The sequence below is a fragment of the Notechis scutatus genome, chromosome Z (genome assembly GCF_049901735.1).
Source record: "Notechis scutatus isolate UNSWTSFEM ecotype Mainland chromosome Z, rNotScu1.2, whole genome shotgun sequence".
In the NCBI taxonomy this organism is placed as follows: Eukaryota; Metazoa; Chordata; class Lepidosauria; order Squamata; family Elapidae; genus Notechis; species Notechis scutatus.
The window spans coordinates 2,903,411-2,924,000 of record NC_142025.1 but is presented as its reverse complement, the minus strand read 5'-3'; the positions used below and the strand labels follow the sequence as shown (position 1 = coordinate 2,924,000).

At 39.7% G+C, this 20,590-nt stretch overlaps 1 protein-coding gene across 3 annotated transcripts in view; it reads right to left on the bottom strand.

Annotated features, from left to right (window-relative positions):
* OBSCN (obscurin, cytoskeletal calmodulin and titin-interacting RhoGEF) overlaps positions 1 to 20,590 on the bottom strand; it is a 257,509-nt gene that overhangs the window by 188,301 nt on the left and 48,618 nt on the right. For all 3 annotated transcript variants that reach the window (XM_087947096.1, XM_087947097.1, XM_087947098.1), the window contains 13 exons: positions 19,852 to 20,005; positions 15,389 to 15,550; positions 14,870 to 14,974; positions 13,918 to 14,184; positions 11,702 to 11,971; positions 9,593 to 9,859; positions 8,737 to 9,006; positions 7,102 to 7,368; positions 5,768 to 6,037; positions 4,590 to 4,856; positions 3,801 to 4,067; positions 3,024 to 3,290; positions 1,570 to 1,836 (listed from right to left, as the gene is read on the bottom strand). In XM_087947096.1, the coding sequence (XP_087803222.1) occupies positions 1,570 to 1,836; positions 3,024 to 3,290; positions 3,801 to 4,067; positions 4,590 to 4,856; positions 5,768 to 6,037; positions 7,102 to 7,368; positions 8,737 to 9,006; positions 9,593 to 9,859; positions 11,702 to 11,971; positions 13,918 to 14,184; positions 14,870 to 14,974; positions 15,389 to 15,550; positions 19,852 to 20,005 (3,100 nt within the window). The remainder of the gene's footprint in view (positions 1 to 1,569; positions 1,837 to 3,023; positions 3,291 to 3,800; positions 4,068 to 4,589; positions 4,857 to 5,767; positions 6,038 to 7,101; positions 7,369 to 8,736; positions 9,007 to 9,592; positions 9,860 to 11,701; positions 11,972 to 13,917; positions 14,185 to 14,869; positions 14,975 to 15,388; positions 15,551 to 19,851; positions 20,006 to 20,590) is intronic.

Sequence of the window (20,590 nt, the reverse complement as noted above, 5' to 3'; positions counted from 1 at the left end):
TGCTTAAACGTTTATTGGAAGTAAAAACCTACATTTTACTATACAGTGTATCTGTGTACTAGTTGTGTGTTATTCTTCACCACTCTCGCTACGTCTCCTTTATGCGCTCATTCTCCTAACGGGGAATTACTTCAACAACAACCCTAGCAAAAACAGTTGTAAAATTCGGCATGACTCCCATAACAGGTGCCTTGCTTATCAATGGAAATTCTGGCCTCAATTGTAGCCATATGTCGAGGACTACTTGTAAAGATAGCCCTAGCAGGTGCTTCTTATCTGGACTACTTTGAAGAGTTAATGACCTCATTTTTAGCAAAAAGCAAAGAAAATAAGAAAGCAAAAAATTAGACGAAGGAAGTCCCAATGGTGCTTTTTCAAGAGGCAATGAACTTTCTTGTTTTTCTTTGAAGATATTTCGCTTCCCATCCAAGAAACTTCTTCAGTTCTGGCTGAGCTATGGAGGATGGAAGGATTTATACAGGTAGTCCTCAACTTACAACAATTGATTTAGTGACCTTCAAAGTTACAACGGCTCTGAAAAAAGTGACTTATGACCATTTTTCATACTTTGCGGCATTCCCTGGTTCATGTTATCAACATTCAGATGCTCGGTAACTGGTTCATACTTATGACTATTGCTGTGTTCTAAGGTCGTGTGATCACCTTTTGCAATCTTTTGACAAGCAAAGTCAATGGGGAAGCCAGATTTACTTAATAGGTTACTAATTTATCAACTATAGTGATTCACTTAACAACTGTAGCAAGAAAGGTCCTAAAATGGGTCAAAACTCACTTAAAATGTTTCACTTAACAACAGAAATTTTGGGTTCAACTATGGTCATAAATAGAAGACTACCATTATTCCTTGCAGTCTTCTGATCGTTAGCACTCTCTCTGAGAATCATTGAGGCCATTTGGGGGTTTATCTGTGCCCTCAGGGTCACTTGAATAGTGCAAATGGTGTGGAACCTTTTTGTTACTACTGAAAGGAGAGGAGATAGGTGGCGTCGTATCCGTCCCACTCTGTTGAGAGAGGGTTTTCAATCTTAATGTAGATGGTCTCTTTGACCCCTCTTTCAAATCAGTGGTCCTCGCTGTCCAGAATGTGGACTTTGCTGTGACCATTGTCTTTCAAATGCAGATGGACTGCAGAATCTGGTCCTGATGGGTTTGTTGTCCTATGTTGTGCCATGCGTTTGTGAAGTGTTCTTTTTTTCTCTCTAATGAACAGATCTGTGCATGTCTCCCTGCACTGTAAGCTCCACCACCCATTTGCACTATTAAGGTGCCCCGAGGGCACAGATAACCCCTGAAATGGTCTCAATGACTCTCAGAGAGAGCACTAATGACCAGATGTGTGCAAGGAATATAAATCCTTCCATCTTCCAGCATTCAGTCAGAACTGAAGAAGCTTCTTGGATGAGAAGTGAAATCTCTTCAAGGAAAAACAAAGTCCAGTTGCCTTTTGAAAATGCATAACCATGTCCTGGATGATTGAGAATCCCCACAGACATTTAGACGAGGAAAGGGCAAGTGAAGACAAGGAATGTATCCACCATCTTTCCCTACCGTGGACTTTGATCTGAGCTGTGCTCTGTTTCTCTCCCGCATCACAAGTATATTTTCCTGCATCCTCAGGTTGTGCGTGGTGAATCAGCAGCTCAGCCACACAACCGTCCTTTTTCATCTCGTACTTCTCGCTCGCTCGAAGGAGAGTCACACCTTTCTTCCATGCCACTTTGACCTCTGGCGTGGCGAGGACGCAGCGCAAAGTGACCGTCTCGCCCTCTTTCTTTTCCACATCCTTAAGCTCTTCCTTAAAAATGGCAGGGGCTGCTACAAGGCACGATCAGGATAAGGGAGGGGGCAAAGTAAGGTTTTGGAGGAAAATTCGTACATGAGCTGATATGGCAACAGGAAGCAAATTGCGTTTGTACATGGTTTTGGCAGCAGCAGAGTGCAATAAATAAATCTTCTAAATAAATAAAGCATCTAGCACTGATAATCTTATCTAATTGGATAATGAGACGTCTGCAAGGAAACAACCAAGTTCAAAAAGTACCAAGGACCTTAGTCCTTCCTCTCCTCCTCCTGCTGTCTATAACCCTCCCTCCATTCTAGCACTGATGATGCCAACTGGGTCATGAGATGTCTGAAAGAAAACAATCAAAGACCAAGGAAATGAGATATAATGAAATGAATGAGATATGAGATGATATGAGATTGAAATATAAAGTATGAGGTATGAGATTGAGAAATGAGATATGAGGTATGTCATAGAGATTTGAGGTATGAGATATGGGATATGGGGTATAAGATTGAGATATAAATAATGAGATATGAGGTATGAAATTGAGATGAGATACAAGTTACGAGACATGAGATATGAGGTATGAGATATAAGATATGAAATATGAGATATAAGATTGAGATATGAATGAGATATGAGGTATGAGGTATATATATGAAACTGAGAGGGGGTACAAAATATGACATGAGGTATGAGGTATGAGATATGACGTCTAAAATTGAGGTGTGAGGTATGAGAGGAGGTATGTGAGATATGAGACTGAGATTTGAGACTGAGATATATGAGGCATGACATATGGGATACTACATGAGGTATAAGATATGAGATTGAGATAGATATGAGATATAAGAGTTGAGATATGAGGTTTGAGATATGAGATATGAGGTATGACATATGAGATGAGATACGAGATACGAGAATCAGGTATCGTGAATGAGATATAAGATTGTGATGTGAGATATGAGATGAACATAAGCAACACTCAGCTGAATTGTACTCATCTAGTCCAGCCCTCGGTCCACCATTGTCCAAGCATTCATCTCAGCCTTTTCATAAAATCAAAAGAGACACTTGAGAAAAACCCTCTTTCTCTCGAGACCCTGAGATTATCCACCCCATTTTTCTCTATCCATCTCTGGGATGGAGAACTTCAGAAGACAATTAAGTCCAAAACCGCTTTCAGTACTGGCCAATGTTAGCAAAGGTCCCCTACCTGTCACTTCCACTCGCGCAGAAGTCTTCAGGTCTCCACTCTTGCAAATATATTCCCCTGCATCCGACGGCTTTGCGTCCCGGATGACGAGCTCGGCCACAGGACCCCTTTGCTTGAATTCATATTTGTCCCCTGCTTCCAGGACTATATTGCCTTTCATCCACTGCACAGGCACATCTGGTTTGTTAAGCTCACAAGTAAGACGGACTTTATTCCCTTCCTGGGCTTCCTTGCTTTGCAGTTCTTGGTTAAAAACTACCGGCAGGCCTAAAATGCAAAAACAAAAAAGATGGAAGAACAGAAAGGAAGAGAAATAAATCATTATCCTTTTTTCTTTAAACTAATCATATTGATGTACAGATAGCCCTTGACTTATAACAGTTCATTTAGTGACTGTTCAAAGTTACAAGAGGACTGAAAAAAGTGACTAAGGACCATTTTTTTACACTTATGACCATTACAACATTCCCAGGATCATGTGATTAAAATTTGGACACTTATGACGGTTGCAGTGTCCCAAGATCATGTGGTCCCTTTTAGTGACTTTCTGATGAGCAAAGTCAATGACCAACTTAATAATAGCAATGATTCACCTAACAACTATGGCCAGAATGGACATAAAATGAGGCAAAACTAACAACTGTCTTGCTTAGCAATGGAAATATGGGGCTCAGTTGTGGTCATATGTCGAGGACCACCTATACTTAATTAGCTACTTCTCTCTGGTTTTATTTCTACACGACTGAAACCAATCCTACCTCACACCACCAATCCTACCTTGCACCACCAGCTTTGCACTGGATTGGCTGTCACCAATGTCACAAGTGTAGATGTCACTATCATTTTCTTTAAGGTCTTTGATGAGGAGTTGCAAGACTGTCCCTTTTTGGCTGATCTCATATTTCTGGCTAGTTTGAAGGTCAAGAATGCCTTTCCTCCATGTCACAGAAGAAGTTGGTTTCTTGGTTTCGCAAGTGAGGGTGGCATTCTTGTTCTCCTCCACCTTCAAGTCCTCAAGATCCTTCACAAAGCAGTTTCCAGCTTCTGGAACAGATGAAATCAAAGATCCCATCAAATTTTAGTAAGAGAAATAAATCCATTTATTTGTTTGCTTATGTATAATAACTACTGGCCATAAGTATGAGTTCAATGTGTGAAATTCAATGAATTACCTTCTTTCCATCCAATTACAAGTCTTCGACTTGCAACCGTTTGTTTAATGACCATTCAAAGTTACAACAGCAGTGGATAAGTGACTTATGACCATTTGTCCGACTTACAATTGCTGCAACTTCCCTATGATCACGTAATTAAAATTCAGACACTTGGCAACTGACTCATACTTATGATGGTTGCAGTGTTGCAGAGTCATGTGATCAACTTTTACAAACTTCTGACAAGCAAAGTCAATGGGAAAATCCAGATTTACTTAACAACCACATCACTAACTCAACAACTGTAATGGTCATAAGTGTGAAAAATGGTCCTAAGTCACTTTTTTTAGTGCCACTGTAACTTTGAATGGACTGTTGTAAGTTGAGGACTACCTGCAGCCCTATAACTGACCTTCCACCGATAGCGTGGCTTTTGTTTTGGAAAATTCAGTCTCGCAGGTATATTCTCCACCATCTTTCATTGTGGTGTCATGGATGATTAAAATCGACCGGGTGCCTTCCTGACGTAGGTCGTATTTTTGACTCCTCCGAATCTCTTTGCCATCCTTCTTCCACTTCAGGTTGTTGTCCCATCTGGATAAGTCACAACTTAGGCTGACTTCACGTCCCACCAAAGTGGACTTGTCCTCCAGCTGTTTTGTGAATTCTGCGGGTTTTTCTATGGAGAACAAAAGATTGGGAAACTAAGTCAGAGAAAAGACACAAGATTTGTGACTGACTGTTGCATGTCTGCAACTATTACAGATAGAAAAACTAAGGCTAGATTTAGACCATGATTATGAAATGGCTGCATGCGTGCAGCCTCATGTTGTAGAAATTATCTCTATTGGCTCTCATGAGTTTTTCTAGGACTTTGTGGGGACTTTAAGTGTTTAGATATGGTAAAGTAACTAGATATGGGAAAATAAAGCAATTACTTATGTATATCTCTGTCTATCTGTCTATCAACTATCTATCCAATAATCCATTCATCCACGTCTCTCTCTCTCTTCCTCTCTTCTTCAGCTATCCAACTATCTAGCTATCCATCTCTCTCTCTCTCTCAAATCTACATCTATTTATCTATTCAATTAGACATCCAATTATCTATCTCTGTATCTCTTTCTATTTTTCTCTATATACCTATTCATCTCTCTGTCTCTCTATCCAATCATCCATCTAACTATTTATCCATCTTTTTAGCTATCTAATTCAGAGAGAAGAGGTAGGAGATAGATTCTCTCTCTCTCTCTCTCTCTCTCTCATATATATATATATATATATATATATATATATATATATATATATATATATATCTTTCTCCTTTCTATATCTCTATATCTATCATCTCTACCATGTCTCTCTCTCCCTCCCTCTCTCCCACCCCCTCTCTCTCTCACACACATACACACTGATTTGACAAGTTTGTTATTTTTCCTTTAAGAAAATGTTCCTGAAACATGAAATATTTGCAAGGAAATCCCCAAGTTCAGGGAGCCCGCAAGACCCCACCCTGGCTGATGATTTCATGGACTCTCTACTCCATCTGTCTTATTTTAATACAGTCATAGTTCCCTCCCCATTTCATACCTTTCACCGCTAGAGATGCTTTGGATTTTAAATCGCGGACGGAAAAAACTACTTCACCGGCATCGGTAATTAAGGTTTTCTTGATTGTGAGGGTGTATTTCCTTCCTTTGTTGAAGGCTCGGAATCGGGCATCATGGCTGACTTCATTCCCATTGATTAGCCACTGACAACCATCCAGACTCTCATGTGAGAGGACACATTCGAAGCTACAACCCTCTCCTTCCTGCACTTCAACACTTTTTAGACGCTTTGTGATGCCGATATTTAGCTCTGTGGTGAAATAAGAAGTAGGTTAAATCAAAATAATTACCAGAAATCCTTGACTTACAACAGTTTATCTAGTGACCATTCAAAGTTACAACTGCACTGAAAAAAGTGACACGGCTGTTTTTCACATTTATAACTGTTGCAGCATCCTTGTGATCATGTGATCAAAATTCTAACACTTCCAAATGACTCATAGTTATGGCGGTTGCAATGTCCCAGGGACATGGGATCCCCTTTTACGACCTTCTGACAAGCCAAGTCAATGGGGAAGCCAGATTCACTTAATAACCATGTGACTAACTTAATTCACTTAACAAATGTCTATCTTAGCAACACAAATTTTGGTCTCAATTGTAGTCATAAGTTGAGGACTAACTTAAATTTAAAAACCCATTAAAATGATTAAAATAAAACAGCATTAGCTGATTCTTGAGACCCTCAATCAATTGGAGAGTTCTCAGGTTACAACTGTCAATAAGCACTGAGTCATTGTCGTGATAATGATAAAGCAGCTACCATAGAAGCATGACTGATTTGATAACCTTGTCTTGCCTCCTGGTGCTTTGGAAAATATATTGACTCCCTCTTCTTTGTGGCAGCCTCTCAAATATTGGAAGACTGCTCTCATATCACCCCTAGTCCTTCTTTTCCTTAAACTAGACATACCCAATTCCAACAATCGTTTTTTGTATGTTTTAGCCTCCAGCCCGCTAATCATCTTTGTCACTCTTCTCTGCACACTTTCCAGAGTCTCAGCATATTTTTATATCATAGCAACCAAAACTGGATGTAATATTCTATGTGTGGTCTTTGTAGAGTCTCAACACCTCTTTCTAGTGTCTCAACAATCTTTCTAGAGTCTCAACACCTCTTTCATATCATGGTGATCAAACACTGTGGACATCCCTATGAGGGCAAGACCTCTCCCACACAATGCCCTACAGTTGTGTCACTGGATCCTTATCCTACAATCGTGGAACTCCAAGAGATCTGGAAGCCCACAACTGTAAAAAAAAATGAAGAATGATGCTCTCCTGACTCATTCTGGGTTTCCCAATTATGAGTACCTTGAATGATGACTTTAGACTTGGCGATGTCCATCCCAAGGTCACACGTGTACCATCCAGCATCATCCTTGCCGAGATCTCGGATGGTGAGTCCCAGGGTTTTCCCAGATTGCAGCATCTCATATTTATCTCCTGGGGTTAGTTCCACCCCTTCCTTCTTCCACACCGGTTTCACTTTTGATTTTGAGACTTCACACTCCAGTGTGATAGTGCTTCGTTCCTCAGCAACCACGTCATCCAGAGATTTCATGAAAACGGCTGGCTTCTCTGCAGAAGATGGCGACAAAGGTGTATTTAGAAGCCATACTGTTGGTCAGGCTAACATAAGTAATCTTGATCAATGTTCCTCTGTTGAATTGTATGAACTGGGAGATAATTCACACAATTCTACAGAGTGTGCAAAGACAGTGTCAGAGGTAACAGAGATAACAATAAGTCTTTAAAAGGAAATTGCTTTCACCACTCTGAAAATTAAAATAACTTCTTAAAATAAAGTTTGCCATAACTGCTTATGTTCACTAACAAGAGGAAGTGATAAGGATATTTTAGTACAAGTTGTCCTTGACTTACAACCACAATTGAGCCCTAAATTCCCATTGTTAAGTGAGACATTTGTTAAGTGAATTTTGCCCATTTTACAACCTTCCCTGCCACAGTTGTTAAGTGAATCACTGCAGTTGTTTAGTTAATCACATGATGGACAATCTCGCTGACCATTGACTTTGCTCGTCAGAAAGTCTCAAAATAAAGGGACTTATAAATAAAGGGACTTATGAATGTTATTCACACTTACAACCATTGCAGCATCTCCACAGTCACATGATCAAAATTCAGATGCTTGGCAGACGACTTATATTGATGACGGTTACAGTGTCCCGGGGTCACGTGATTCCCTTTTGCGACCTTCTGACAAGCAAAGTCAATGGGGAAGCCGGATTTGCTTAACAGCCATGTTAACAAATGCAGTGATTCTCTTATCAACTGTGGCAAGAAAGGTGGCAAAATGGGGCAAAACTCATTTAACAAATGTTTCACTTAGCTACAGAAGTTTGGAGCTCAGTTGTGGTCATAAGTTGAGGACTACCTGTAGGATATATACTGCAGATCAGCATATCTACAGAAGCATTTGGTCTCATGAACACACACACACACAAAGTGAGTTTAATAATAGGCCATCCAGAGGATCTGAAATTTTTAGTTCTTCAGAACATTTCTAGATAGGGAAGAAGATAAGGAAAAAAATTGAGCATGGGAAAGGAGCAGCAGTGCGATGGGCCTGAAGCAGAGATTACAACCAAGATTATCACTAGACCAACAACCAAACCATAAACAACCACCCCGTCAAGGAACTACGGACTCTAGAGGAGATGTCCAGGGAACACATCTAATAAATAAACAAATAAATGCAGACAAAGAGTAAACAACAGCCCAATCAAGGAACTAACCTAATTGGGTTATGAAACATCTCAAGAAAACAATCAAGTTCAGAGAGCACCAAGGACCCCACCTGCCTGAAGCTCTCCCATGGCTTCAAGGTGTGCCCATGGATTTCATCTGCCAAGATGGAAGAAGGATATCTCAAGGCCACTGACTAAACTGCCTCCTCAGACCTCAAAAACCCTGGAAGAAACTCACCTTTCACCTTCAGCCGGGTGCTCTCAGAGGTTTTCTTCTGAACTTTGATGGTCACTGTCCCACTGTCTTCTGGTGTGACATGCTTCAGCGTCAGGCTGTGGGACTTGCCCAAATGCTTTATCTCATTGAAGTTGTTGGGGAAGAGGTGGGTGTCATTGAGGAACCATTCAACATCCTCACAATCTTCAGACAACTCACAGGAGAAGGTGGCCAAGCTCTCTTCATCAACCTCCACATCCTGCAGATGTTTGGTGATCTCCACTTTGCGTTCTATGGCAAGGAAGGAGAAGTCAAGAGGACATTGCTCCATTCCGTACATAGCTTGGTCGCTGCTTCCACACGTTGTAACACACATAGAGCCAGTTTGGTCTCATGGTTAAGGTACCAGGCTAAAAAGCAGGAGACCATGAGTTCAAGTTCCAGCTTAGCCATGAAAGCCAGCTAGCTGACTTTGGGACAATTAGTCCCACCTTAATCTCGAAAGCCGGCTGGGGGACTTTGAGCCAATCACCACGAGATGATGAGTTCTAGTCCTGCCTTAGGCATGAAATCCAGCTGGGAGACTTGGACCAATCACCAAAAAATGGTAAGATCTAATCCCGCTTTAGATACCAAAGCCAGCTGGATGATTTTGGAACAATCACCAAGAGACTGAGAGTCTAGTCCCACTTTAGACATGAAGCCAGCTGGGTGACTTTGTGCCAATCACTGGGGAAAGTGAGTTCTAGTCCCTCTTTAGGAATGAAAGCCAGCTAGGGCCAATCTCCAGGAGACAGTGAATTCTAGTCCACCCCTTTTGGCCTCCTACATAAGGTAAATCCTGAAAGGATCCTGAAATCCTATCCCATCAACCTACCCAAAATGGTCAACGTGGCTTTCGTCTCTGCGCTTCCGGCTTTGCATCGGTAGACACCTGAATCCCCGACAGTCAATCTCAGGATTTTGAGCTCTGCTGTGAACTTCTCCCTCTTCATCTTAAATTTCTCAGAAGGTTCCAGCAATGTGTGGTTCCTGTACCACTCAACCTCTTTTGGGGATGGCTTGAAGTCACAAGAGAGGACCACCGAATGCGTTTCCAGGACTGTCCTGTCTTCTAGAGGTCTGGTGAAGATCACCGGAATATCTACAGAGACAAGATGAAGAAGGTCACCTTTGAAACCAAGAGGACTCATGCAAAGACTGAATTAAATTGTGACACATTCTCCTCCAACTAGAATCGTTGTGGTTCCTCAAAAGCTACATAATTTTATGAACTCGGTACCTCCAAACATTTTCCAATCACAATTCCCAGAATTTTACCCAGTTTGAGGTCATGCAGGCTCATAATCTGAGAAATTATTGCCCAATTTGTGTGGTTGTATCCCTTCTCTACAACAGTTGTGTTGCAAAATTTTGGACTGGATTTCTTTTATATCATTTTCCTTTGCTACCCCCATGGTTTCAAAAAGATGCCTCTTCCAAATCTAGAAAAACCCTTGAAATTATCCAAAGGGGTTACCATCACTAATACTTTCCAGTTTGCTCAAACAAATAAGGCAGCTACCAAAATTTTGATGCTGTTTCATTATTGAATCTTTGGCCAAATCAAATCTGAATTGAGTCTATTGATTCTATTTATACAAGAGAATCTTTGTAGCTAAGAGTTAAACTATAGGTTCCTTGCAGGGATGGGATTCTACCAGTTCACACCTATTCTCTAGAACCGGCTGTTAACATTCTAAGCAGTTTGGAGAACCGGTTGTTAGAAGAAATTCCTGGCCTAATCCTGTAAGGAAGGCAGGAAAGAAACATTCTGGTGTTGCTTACAGAAACTGCCTCTCCGTTAACCCTTATTACGTTCTTGGCAGGACAAGACTTCCTGTCTCAGAAACTTCTCTGGAGTTTTTCCCCCCTCCTTTGCTGGTGACCGTTCAAAGTTACAATGGCACTGAAAAAAGTGACTTATGACCATTTTTCACACTTACGACTGTTGCAGCATCCCCACAGTCATGAGAGCCCAGGCGAGGAGATGCGTGCCTAGATATGAGTGATATTGAGTTGGCCACGCCCATCCAATAACATGATCACCAAGCCATGTCCACTCAGTCACATGACCACCAAGCCATGCCCATCAACTAAGCCACGCCCACAGAACCGGTTGTTAAAAAATTTGAATCCCACCCCTGGTTCCTTGGTGTAACTGGACTAGAAGACCTTCACGGTCATTTCCAACTGTATTACAGATAGCCCTTGACTTACAACAGTTCATTTAGTGACCATTCAAAGTTACAATGGCACTGAAAAAAGTGACTTAGGACCATTTTTCACACTTATGATCATTGCAGCATCCTCATGGTAACGTGATCAAAATTCAGACAACCTGGCAACTGACTCGTATTTATGATGGCTGAAATGTCCTGGGTCACGTGATCATTTTTTGTGACCTTCTGACAAGCAAAGTCAGAAGGGGGAAGCCAGGTTAACTTAACAACCACATTACTAACTTAACAACTACAGTGATTCTCTTAACAACTGTGGTAAGAAAAGTAAACAAATGGGACAAAATTCATTTAATAAATGATTCACTTAGCAAGAGAAGTTTTGGGGTGAATTTTGGCCATGTTGAGGGTTACCTGTATTCTATTTTGTTCTGTTTTAATATTCTATTCTATTCTGTTATGTTCCATTTCATTCTATTTTATAAACTCTGCTCTATTCTGTTCTTTCTATATTTTATTCTCTCCTCTCACATTCTACCCCACCCCATCCCAATCCATCCCATCCTGTTACATCACGTCATGTCACATTGCATCCCATCCCACCCCACTCCACTCCATTCCACCCTACCCCACTCCATTCCATTCCACCTCTCTCACCCACTCTACTCCATCCCATTCCATTCAAAATAAGCATCCAGGTCCAACCCCTGTCACCACCCACAAAGTCTTCCGTGACTGTTTTAAACTTGGTAGGACTTCTACCTTACCTTTGACCACCAGATCAGCCAAGGATTTGGACTTTCCAATGGCAAATTGGATGGTGCCTGTCATATCCACATTGGTTTTCCTCAAGATCAGCCGATGGATTTTCCCCTCTTGCTCTATGATGACATTTGGGCCCTTCTGTAGCACTTCCCCACGGAGAGACCATTTGGGGGGCTTCACGGAATGGACGGAGATTTCGCACTCAAAGCGGGCTTCAGCTGGTTCCATTACCTCCACGTCTCTCAGCTCCTTCACGATGTTGATGGTTTGTTCTGAAGAGAAATAATGGAAGACAAAGTTGATTGCTTGGTCATCGCTAGTGGAGCTTGGGGACTTGGAAATCCCCAAGTTTTTCAAGTCATCAGTGTTGAAACAAAAAGAGCTTTCTAAGATACCAGTAGTCCTCGACTTACAATCATTCATTTAGTGACAGTTTGAAGTTACAATGGTACTGAAAAAAGTGCCTTGTGACCATTTTTTTACACTTAGGACCATTGCAGTATCCTCATGGTCACATGAGCAAAATTCAGATGTTTGGCAACTGACTCATATTTATGACAGTTGCAATGTCCTGGGATTGTGGGATCACTTTTTGCGAACTTCTGGCAAGCAAAACCAATGGAGAAGCCAGATTCACTTAACAATCATGGGACTAACTTAACGACTGCAGTGATTCACTTAACAACTACGTTTCCCCAGAAAAAAAAAAGCTTACCCCCAAAATAAGCCCTAAGTTGATTTTACAAATGTGCCCAATATAAATTCTACCCCCCAAAATAATCCCCAATTAAGACCCTGCCCACTCTGGGGTGCATGACATAGAGAGAGGTGTACAGGTAAAAATTAAGTTGGGGAGGATGGGAGGTGGAGCTGCCCTACTACTTACCTTACCTGCAGCCAGGCCTCGCACACCCCAACACCTGTCTTGCCGGCCCATTTTTTCTGCAGCCAGCAAGGTCAGCAAGGCTTTCCTAAGGACCTCTGCAGCCGATAACAGAGCTCCAGATCAATCTGGAGCTCTGTTAAGGACTGTAGCAGCCTTTAGGAAAGTCTTGTCAGCTGCAGAAGATCCTGAAGGCCTCTGACAGCAAAAAGGAGGCCGGGGACAATGCATGCAAGTGAGATGATTCAGTGAAAGACATCTCCCCCGAAAGTAAGACCTGGTGCCTTTCTTGGTGGATATATGTGTGTGTGTGTGTGTGTGTGTGTGTGTGTATATATACACACACACACACACACACACTTTCTTAAGTTTTCGCGGTACTTACATGTATGGTATTCAACTTTGTTCGGGTATTTTCCCACGTCATTATAGTTGTGCTTTTAAAGTTGTAGCAACGTTTCGGCAGAATCTCATCCGCCATCATCAGGCTTCTCTATTGTGTTCATCTGACTCACAACTTTAAAAGCACAACTATAATGACGTGGGAATATATATACACACACACACACACACACACCAAGAAAGGTATATACATACATACATACATACATACATACATACATACATACATACATACATACACACACACATATATATGCTTTCTTATGTTTTCATGGGTATTTATATGTATGGTATTTAGGTTTCTTCGGGTATTTTCCCACGTCTTAATATTTGTGCTTTTATTATAGCGACGTTTCGGCAGAATCTCATCTGCCATCCTCAGGCTTCTGTATTGGGTTCTTTTTAATCTTGTGTGTCAGGCTTAGCAGCCATTTTTTGTTTGAATTTGGTGCTGGATTTTTGCTTTATTTGAATGATATTTTCCTCATCTTGATTGGCTGGGAGTCTAGGTCTGTTTTTATCGGTCTTCGAGTTGCTGTGTTCTTGATTGGTTGGCAACATTGTGTTTTGTGCATTGGGGTTTCTTAGTGCAGCTTGGTTTCTTGTGAATGGCCGATAATTATTTATTAGGAAGCTAGGTTTTATTTGGGTAGCTGGCTGGGGCGTGTTTGGACTGGAGGTATTAGGAGGGGTTGTTTGTGTCCAGGTGCTTGCCTGGATTATGGTATAGAGATTTTTTTGTTTGTGAGTGCAGGCTTCCAGATGATTGATAGTCTGGTGGAGTCATCTCTTCTATTCATACTATTAGGTCTTTTATCAATCTCTATGGCTTCTCTGATGATTCTGTAGCCGGGGTTTTCTATAGTAGCTAGGGTTTTGGTGCCACTGAAGTCGATGCTATGACCTGTGGCTTTCATAGTCCAACATATGTACCTTCTACGTAGAACTGAGCACTGCTCTTATCATCCACGGCATTGCAGGTGTAAATCCCCTCATCCTCAAACTCGGTCTCATTGATGATAAGTTTCCGGTAGGTCCCATCGCTCACCATCTCATACTTCTGGCTGGGATGGAGTTCTTGGTCCCCCTTGAACCACTTAACGATGGCATTTGGACGAGAAACTTGGCATTCCATAAAACCTCGGTGTCTTTCTATGGCTATCTTCACCCGTAGGGGTTTAATTATCTTGACTGGTAGTTCTGAAGGAAGAGAACAGAAGAAGGTCATTGATGTAACTTTGCAGAGAATTCAATGTGGATAAAACAGATAGTTCTCTCATTCATTTAATGATTGTTATAAGTTACAACGGCACTGAAAAAAGTGACTTATGACCATTTTTATGAGCCACGGTGGTGCAGTGATTAGACTGCAGTACTACTGACTGCTGGCTGCCTGCAAAAAGGCAGTTCAAATCTCACCAGGCTGGAGGTTGACTCAGCCTTCCATCCTTCCGAGGTCGGTGAAATGAGGACCCAGATTGTTGGGGCCAAGAGGCTGACTCTGTAAACTGCTTAGAGAGGGCTGGAAAGCACTGTGATGCGGTATATAAGTCTAAGTGTTATTGTTGTTGCTATTTTTCACATTTACAACCATCGCAACATCGCCATGATCATGTGATTCAGATGCTTGGCAACTGACACATATTTATGATAGTTGCACGGAGTCACGTGATCCCCTCTTGCGACCTTCTACAAGCAAATTCAATGGGAAATACAGATTCTCTTAACAACTGTGTAAGAAAGTTCGTAAAATGTGATAGCAACTGTCTTGCTCTACAACAGAAATTTGGGGCTCAATTGTGGTCGTAAGGCAAGGACTATCTGTAGCTAGTTTGAAAATACACTTTTTGAAAAAAAATCACTGAATTATGAAGTCACTCCTTACCTTTGACTTTAAGTTGAGCTTGAGATTGTGCAGCTTCGGCCACAAATTTTATTTCTGCGGAATCCTGCAACTCCACACTGCGGTAAACCAGTGTGTGACTTTTCCCTGCACACAAAAAGACAGTCTCCAAGTTATAGGTCATCCATGATTCATCCATAAAACAAGTAAAAGTCATCTACATTAAGACAAAAGCTTGCCACTCACTTTGGCAGAACCTTCTCCCCATTTAAGGAACTGCCAAGATTACAGAATAAACAGAGTTGGAAGGGACCTTGAAGGTCTTATTGTACAAACAATCGAGCAGAAAACAATAATACCCTGATCAAGAAACTACCAAGAAAAAAAACCCTACACCTGACCAACACTGTTCTTTTTATTTACAGCAAGCAGCTGTAGGTAAAAAGAGAGCAAACTCCACACTCCCTCACATGGATTGACGTTACCTAGTGGACTCATGCAATGTCTGCAAACAAACAACCAAGCTCAGAAACCACCACTTTTCAATTCTCTTCTTCCTACCTTCTTGACGTAATTTGATGTTCTCTCCAGCCCGGATTTTGTTTTTGTTACTGAACCACTGGGTTTGGACATCATCATGCGAAATCTCGCAAAGGAAAGAAGCACTTTCTTTTTCGCTCACTTCAACATCTTCCAATGGTTTTATAATCTTGATGTCCCGGGCTAAGGAATCAAAATGAAACAGTTTTTTATGAAGGTTATGGAGTTTGTGTTCCTTGCAATCATTAATGTGCATTGGGGAATTATTCACAGTTTTATTTTATATATTAGTAGAAAAAAATTCCTGGTGGAATAGTAAGATGTGGATCTTGAGGTTTAGTTAGATGGCCACCAGGAAGGACAGATAAATTGTTACGTTTATGTTTGAATATGGACTTATTATATCACTACAAGTAGTCCTCAACTTATGACCACATTTGAGCCCAAAATTTCTATTTCTAACTGAGGCAGCTGTTAAATGAGTTGCACCTCTTTTTATGACATTTTTGCCACAGTTGTTGAGTGAAACTATAATTGTTAAGTGAATCATATAATCGTTAAATGAATCCAGCTTCCCTCATTGACTTTGCTTGTCAAAAACAAGCTGGAAAGCTGATTCATTTAACAACAATGGCAAGATTGTAAAATCAGGCACAGCTCATTTAACAACCACCATATTTAGCAATGGAATTATGTTCCCAATTGTGGTCATAAGTCAAGGACTACCTGTATTCACTGATTGCTTCAAGAAATGTTGGAATGGAACAGGCTTTTAAAAAGCAGAGATATATTGGAGATATAAAGTATAAGGAATACTTTAATAATATATAATTATAGTAATTATAATTGAAATGGAAACGTTCCTGTATCTGATCTACACTTCTTCACTTATATTAGACCCAACTTTCTACTACAAGTAGTCCTTGACTTATGATCACAACTGAGCCCCAAATTTCTGTTGCTCAGCCTCAGAGAGATAATTGTTAAGAGAGTTTTGTTCCATTTTACAACCTTTCTTGCCAGTTGTTAAGTGAAATCACTGCCGTTCTTAAGTTAGTAACATGGCTGTGAAGTGAATCTGGCTTCCCCATTGACTGTGCTTGTCAGAAGATTGCCAAAAGGACCTTGAGCTTGTTTGGAGGTTCTCGCAGAGGAGCGTAGCTATCGTATACCCTTGACCAAAGATTGGTACACTCCTATCTGGGATGGTCATCCTCTTCCACTGAGCGTGCAGCTTCAGGAGCACGCACATGGAGCGATGAGGGAGAAAGGGGACACCCGCCTAGCCAGCCAGATCAGCCGAATCAACCCTGGTGATCAATGGAGTGACAGATGTCACAGCCAGATCGCCCTCACAATTGGAAATTATAGACCAATATCTCTCCTAAATGTGGATTACAAAATTTTTGTAACTATAATAGCTGATAGACTTTTAAAAAATTTAAATGAATTTATCCACACAGATCAGAATGGATTTCTTCCACATCGACATCTTAAAAATAATATAAAGACAATTCTGGACATTATCGAATATTATGAAGATCATAGTGGTGATCAGGTGGCATTATTGTTTTTAGACGCTAAGAATGCATTTGATAACGTAAAATGGAATTTTATTTTGCAACAAATTAGGTACATGGACTCTGGATAAAAAATATTTAAACGTGATTTTGGCACTATATAATAAACAAGAAACTAAAATTTTGGTGAATGGGGAAATAACAAATAAATTTGAAATACAAAAAGGGACAAGGCAGGGATGTCCAATTTCCCCACTTTTGTTTATTTTGACTCTAGAAGTGTTAACGAGAATAATCAGAAAAGATAAAAGGATTAAAAGTAAATTGCAAGCCTTTGCTGACGATTTAGTTTTTATTTTAGAAGATCCACAAATTTCAGGACCAAAACTCATAGAAAACTTAGAAGAATTTGGAAAAGTTGCGGGGCTAAAAATGAATAGGGAAAAAACAAAAATAATTACAAAAAATATGACAAATAAACAAAAGGAAACACTAACTAGGATAATGGACATCCAGATAACAAATAAAGTAAAATACTTGGGGATTATGATTTCTGCAAGATGTACAATAGTTAAAGATGAGAATTATACCCCACTGATTAAACGAATAGCAAAAGATTTGGAAAAATGGGACAAATTAAGATTATCTTTTATCAGCAGAATAGCAATCATAAAAATGAATATATTACCAAAATTATTGTTTCTCTTCCAAAATGCCCCCATAAAATTAGAAAAAAAATCTTTGATGATTTGGATAAATTAATATTGAAATTTATATGGCAAAAAAAACAACAACCCTAGAATTAAATTAAAATTGCTGCAAGATACCACAGAAAGGGATGATTTTGGCTTGCCTGGTTGGGAAATGTATTATAGAGCTGCAATTCCGACATGGGTAAAAGATTGGATAAATCTCAAGAACAAAAGAATGTTGGCTTTAGAAGATTATAATTTACAGGTAGGATGGCACATTTTTCCATGGCAGGACAAACAAGAGGTTCATAGATATTTCCAAAGACACAAAATTAGGAAGACTTGATAACCACATGGAACAAAATGAAACGACAAATATATGGCTATCCACATTGGAAGTTTTGATGTACCCACATTTGTTCCTCAAAGGGAAAATTATTACTTATGATGATATTATAAATAAGAGAGGAGAATTAAAATCGAGGCAAGACCTGAAAGACCAAGGAGTGGATATAGAATGGTGGGCTTACTTACAACTCCAATCGAGGTATGCAAAAGACATGAAAGAATGGGGAATTAGTAGGAGTAAAGCATAATTGGATGAAACTTTATTGGGAACAGATGAGAAATTGATGAAGAAAATGTATAAAGTGTTATTGGAATGTAAACTAGAAGAAGAAAAAGAAAAAGAAACAATGTTGGCATGGATGAAAGACTTTGGGCATAGTATAAACTTGGATAAATGGCAAATCTTATGGTATCAAAACAAAAAAATAACTTTGGCTACGTCGTTTAAAGAAAACTTATATAAAATGTTTTATAGATGGAATAATCCACCATCAAAATTGGCTAAAATGTACCCAAATCTATTCCCTATATGTGGGAAGTGTAATATGGAAAATGGAATGTATTGTCATCTATGGTGGAACTGTAAGAAAGCCCAAATGTTCTAGCAGAAAATCCAGAAATGGTTAGAAGAGATGTGTGAAATTAAAATAGAATATAAACCCGAATCTTTCTTGTTGGGAATTAATGTGGGAAAATACAACAAAGATATAATATATTTAATAATCCGTGTAATCACAGCTGCAAGATTAGTTTATGCCCAAAAATGGAAACTCCGAAATAGAAATAATTAGGAAAATTTGGAATTGCACAGAAATGGATAAATTGACACAAGAATTAAAAAATAAGGATGATTCTGATTATTACAAGATATGCGGAAAGTTTTATCACTGGTTAGAATCTAGGAAGGATCAAAAAAATATAAAAATGATTAATGTTTATGTATATAAACATTTATATACATTTTGTATATAAAATGTAAATATATATTATTCTTTATATGAATTAGTGATGTAAGAAAACTAGAGATATCAGGATGATTGCACCACGTCCACCACGTGCACCATTGTTTTTAAATGTCTTTTTCTTTTTTGTGTGTGTTTGTTCAATAAAATTTAAAAATTAATAAAAAGATTGCCAAAGGGGATCACATGATCTCAAGACACGGCAACTATCATAAAATGTAAGTCAGTTACCAAGCATCTGAATTTCAATCATGTGATCATGGGGATGCTGCAATGGTCAGAAGTGTGAACAACGGTCATAAGTCACTTTTTTCAGTTCTACTGTACCTTTGAATTGTCACTAAGTGAATGGTTGTAAATCAAGGACTACCTGAATAATGAAACAAACATCTATATCCTGGCACTGTATATAAATAGCTAGCATATCTTGGATAAATATTTTCACATTGATACAAAGCCCAGTGCTTATCAGAACAACAAACAGATGTAATTTATCCTGATTGTTCACAAAGAAGGCGACTTTCTCCATTCTGTATTGACAAAATATAAATAAATGGAGAATTTTGCTTCCTTAAATTACATGTATTTATTTGATTCTTAGTCTGACTTTATTACTTCCTAAGTAACTCAAGGCAGCAAGCATACTTGATACTCCTTTTTCCTCCTCTTTTCTTCTGTGAGGTGGGTTGGGCTGGGAGAAAAAGACTGGCCCAAAGTCACCCAGCTGGCTTTTGTACCAAAGGTGGAACTAGAACACACAATCTGCTAGTGGTCGGCCCAACTAGCTTTTGTGCCTAAGGTGGGCACTGGGTCTGTGTGTCTAAGGAATTCTACTGTGATTTAATATTCTATTATATTAACTACTGTTAATCACAGCTCATAAATTCTTGTTCCTTGGATGAGATTCCAAGAAAGGAAACCTGACTTCAACAAATTTAGGGATTTAGGGAGGGCATTTGTACCATAGATCTCCAAAACAGCTGAGCTCTTATCATCTACCGCATCACACATGTATGTTCCTTGGTCTTCGTATTCGCATGTATGAATGATGATGCTTCTCTTTGTTCCTCTAGAAGCGATGACCATCTTTTTACTTGGCCGGATCTCCACTCCATTCTAAAATCAAGAAGTCCACAGAGGAATTTATTGACAGAAAAGTTTTGAGATAGTTCCTGAGATCCAGGTAGTCCTCGACTTATGACCACAATTGAGCGCAAAATTTCTATGGCTAAGTGAGATACAGTTAAATTAGTTTTGTTCCATTGTACAGCTTTCCTTGCCACAGTTGTTAAGAGAATCACCACAGTGGTTAAGTTATCAACAGAGTTGTTAAGTGAATCTGGCTTCTCCATTGACTTTGCCTTTCAGAAAGTTGCAAAAGAGGATTACGTGACCCCAGGATATTGCAACTATCATAAATATGAGTCAGTTGTCAAGTGTCTGAATTATGATTATGTGGCATGGGGATGCTGCAAAAGTTGTAAGTGTTAAAAATGGTTATAAGTGCCCTTGCAACTTTGAACAGTCACTAAATTGGCCCCCACTCTAACACTCTTCTGGAAGGTGCTGAGGGACATGATTCTGCCAGTGGACCTGGGGATCCCAGAGCTGGATAGAGACCATTAAATGCTTGTATAAATATGTGCTGTCACCAGGATGGGGGTATGTAGGGAGCTACTATTTCATTAATTTATTATTTTT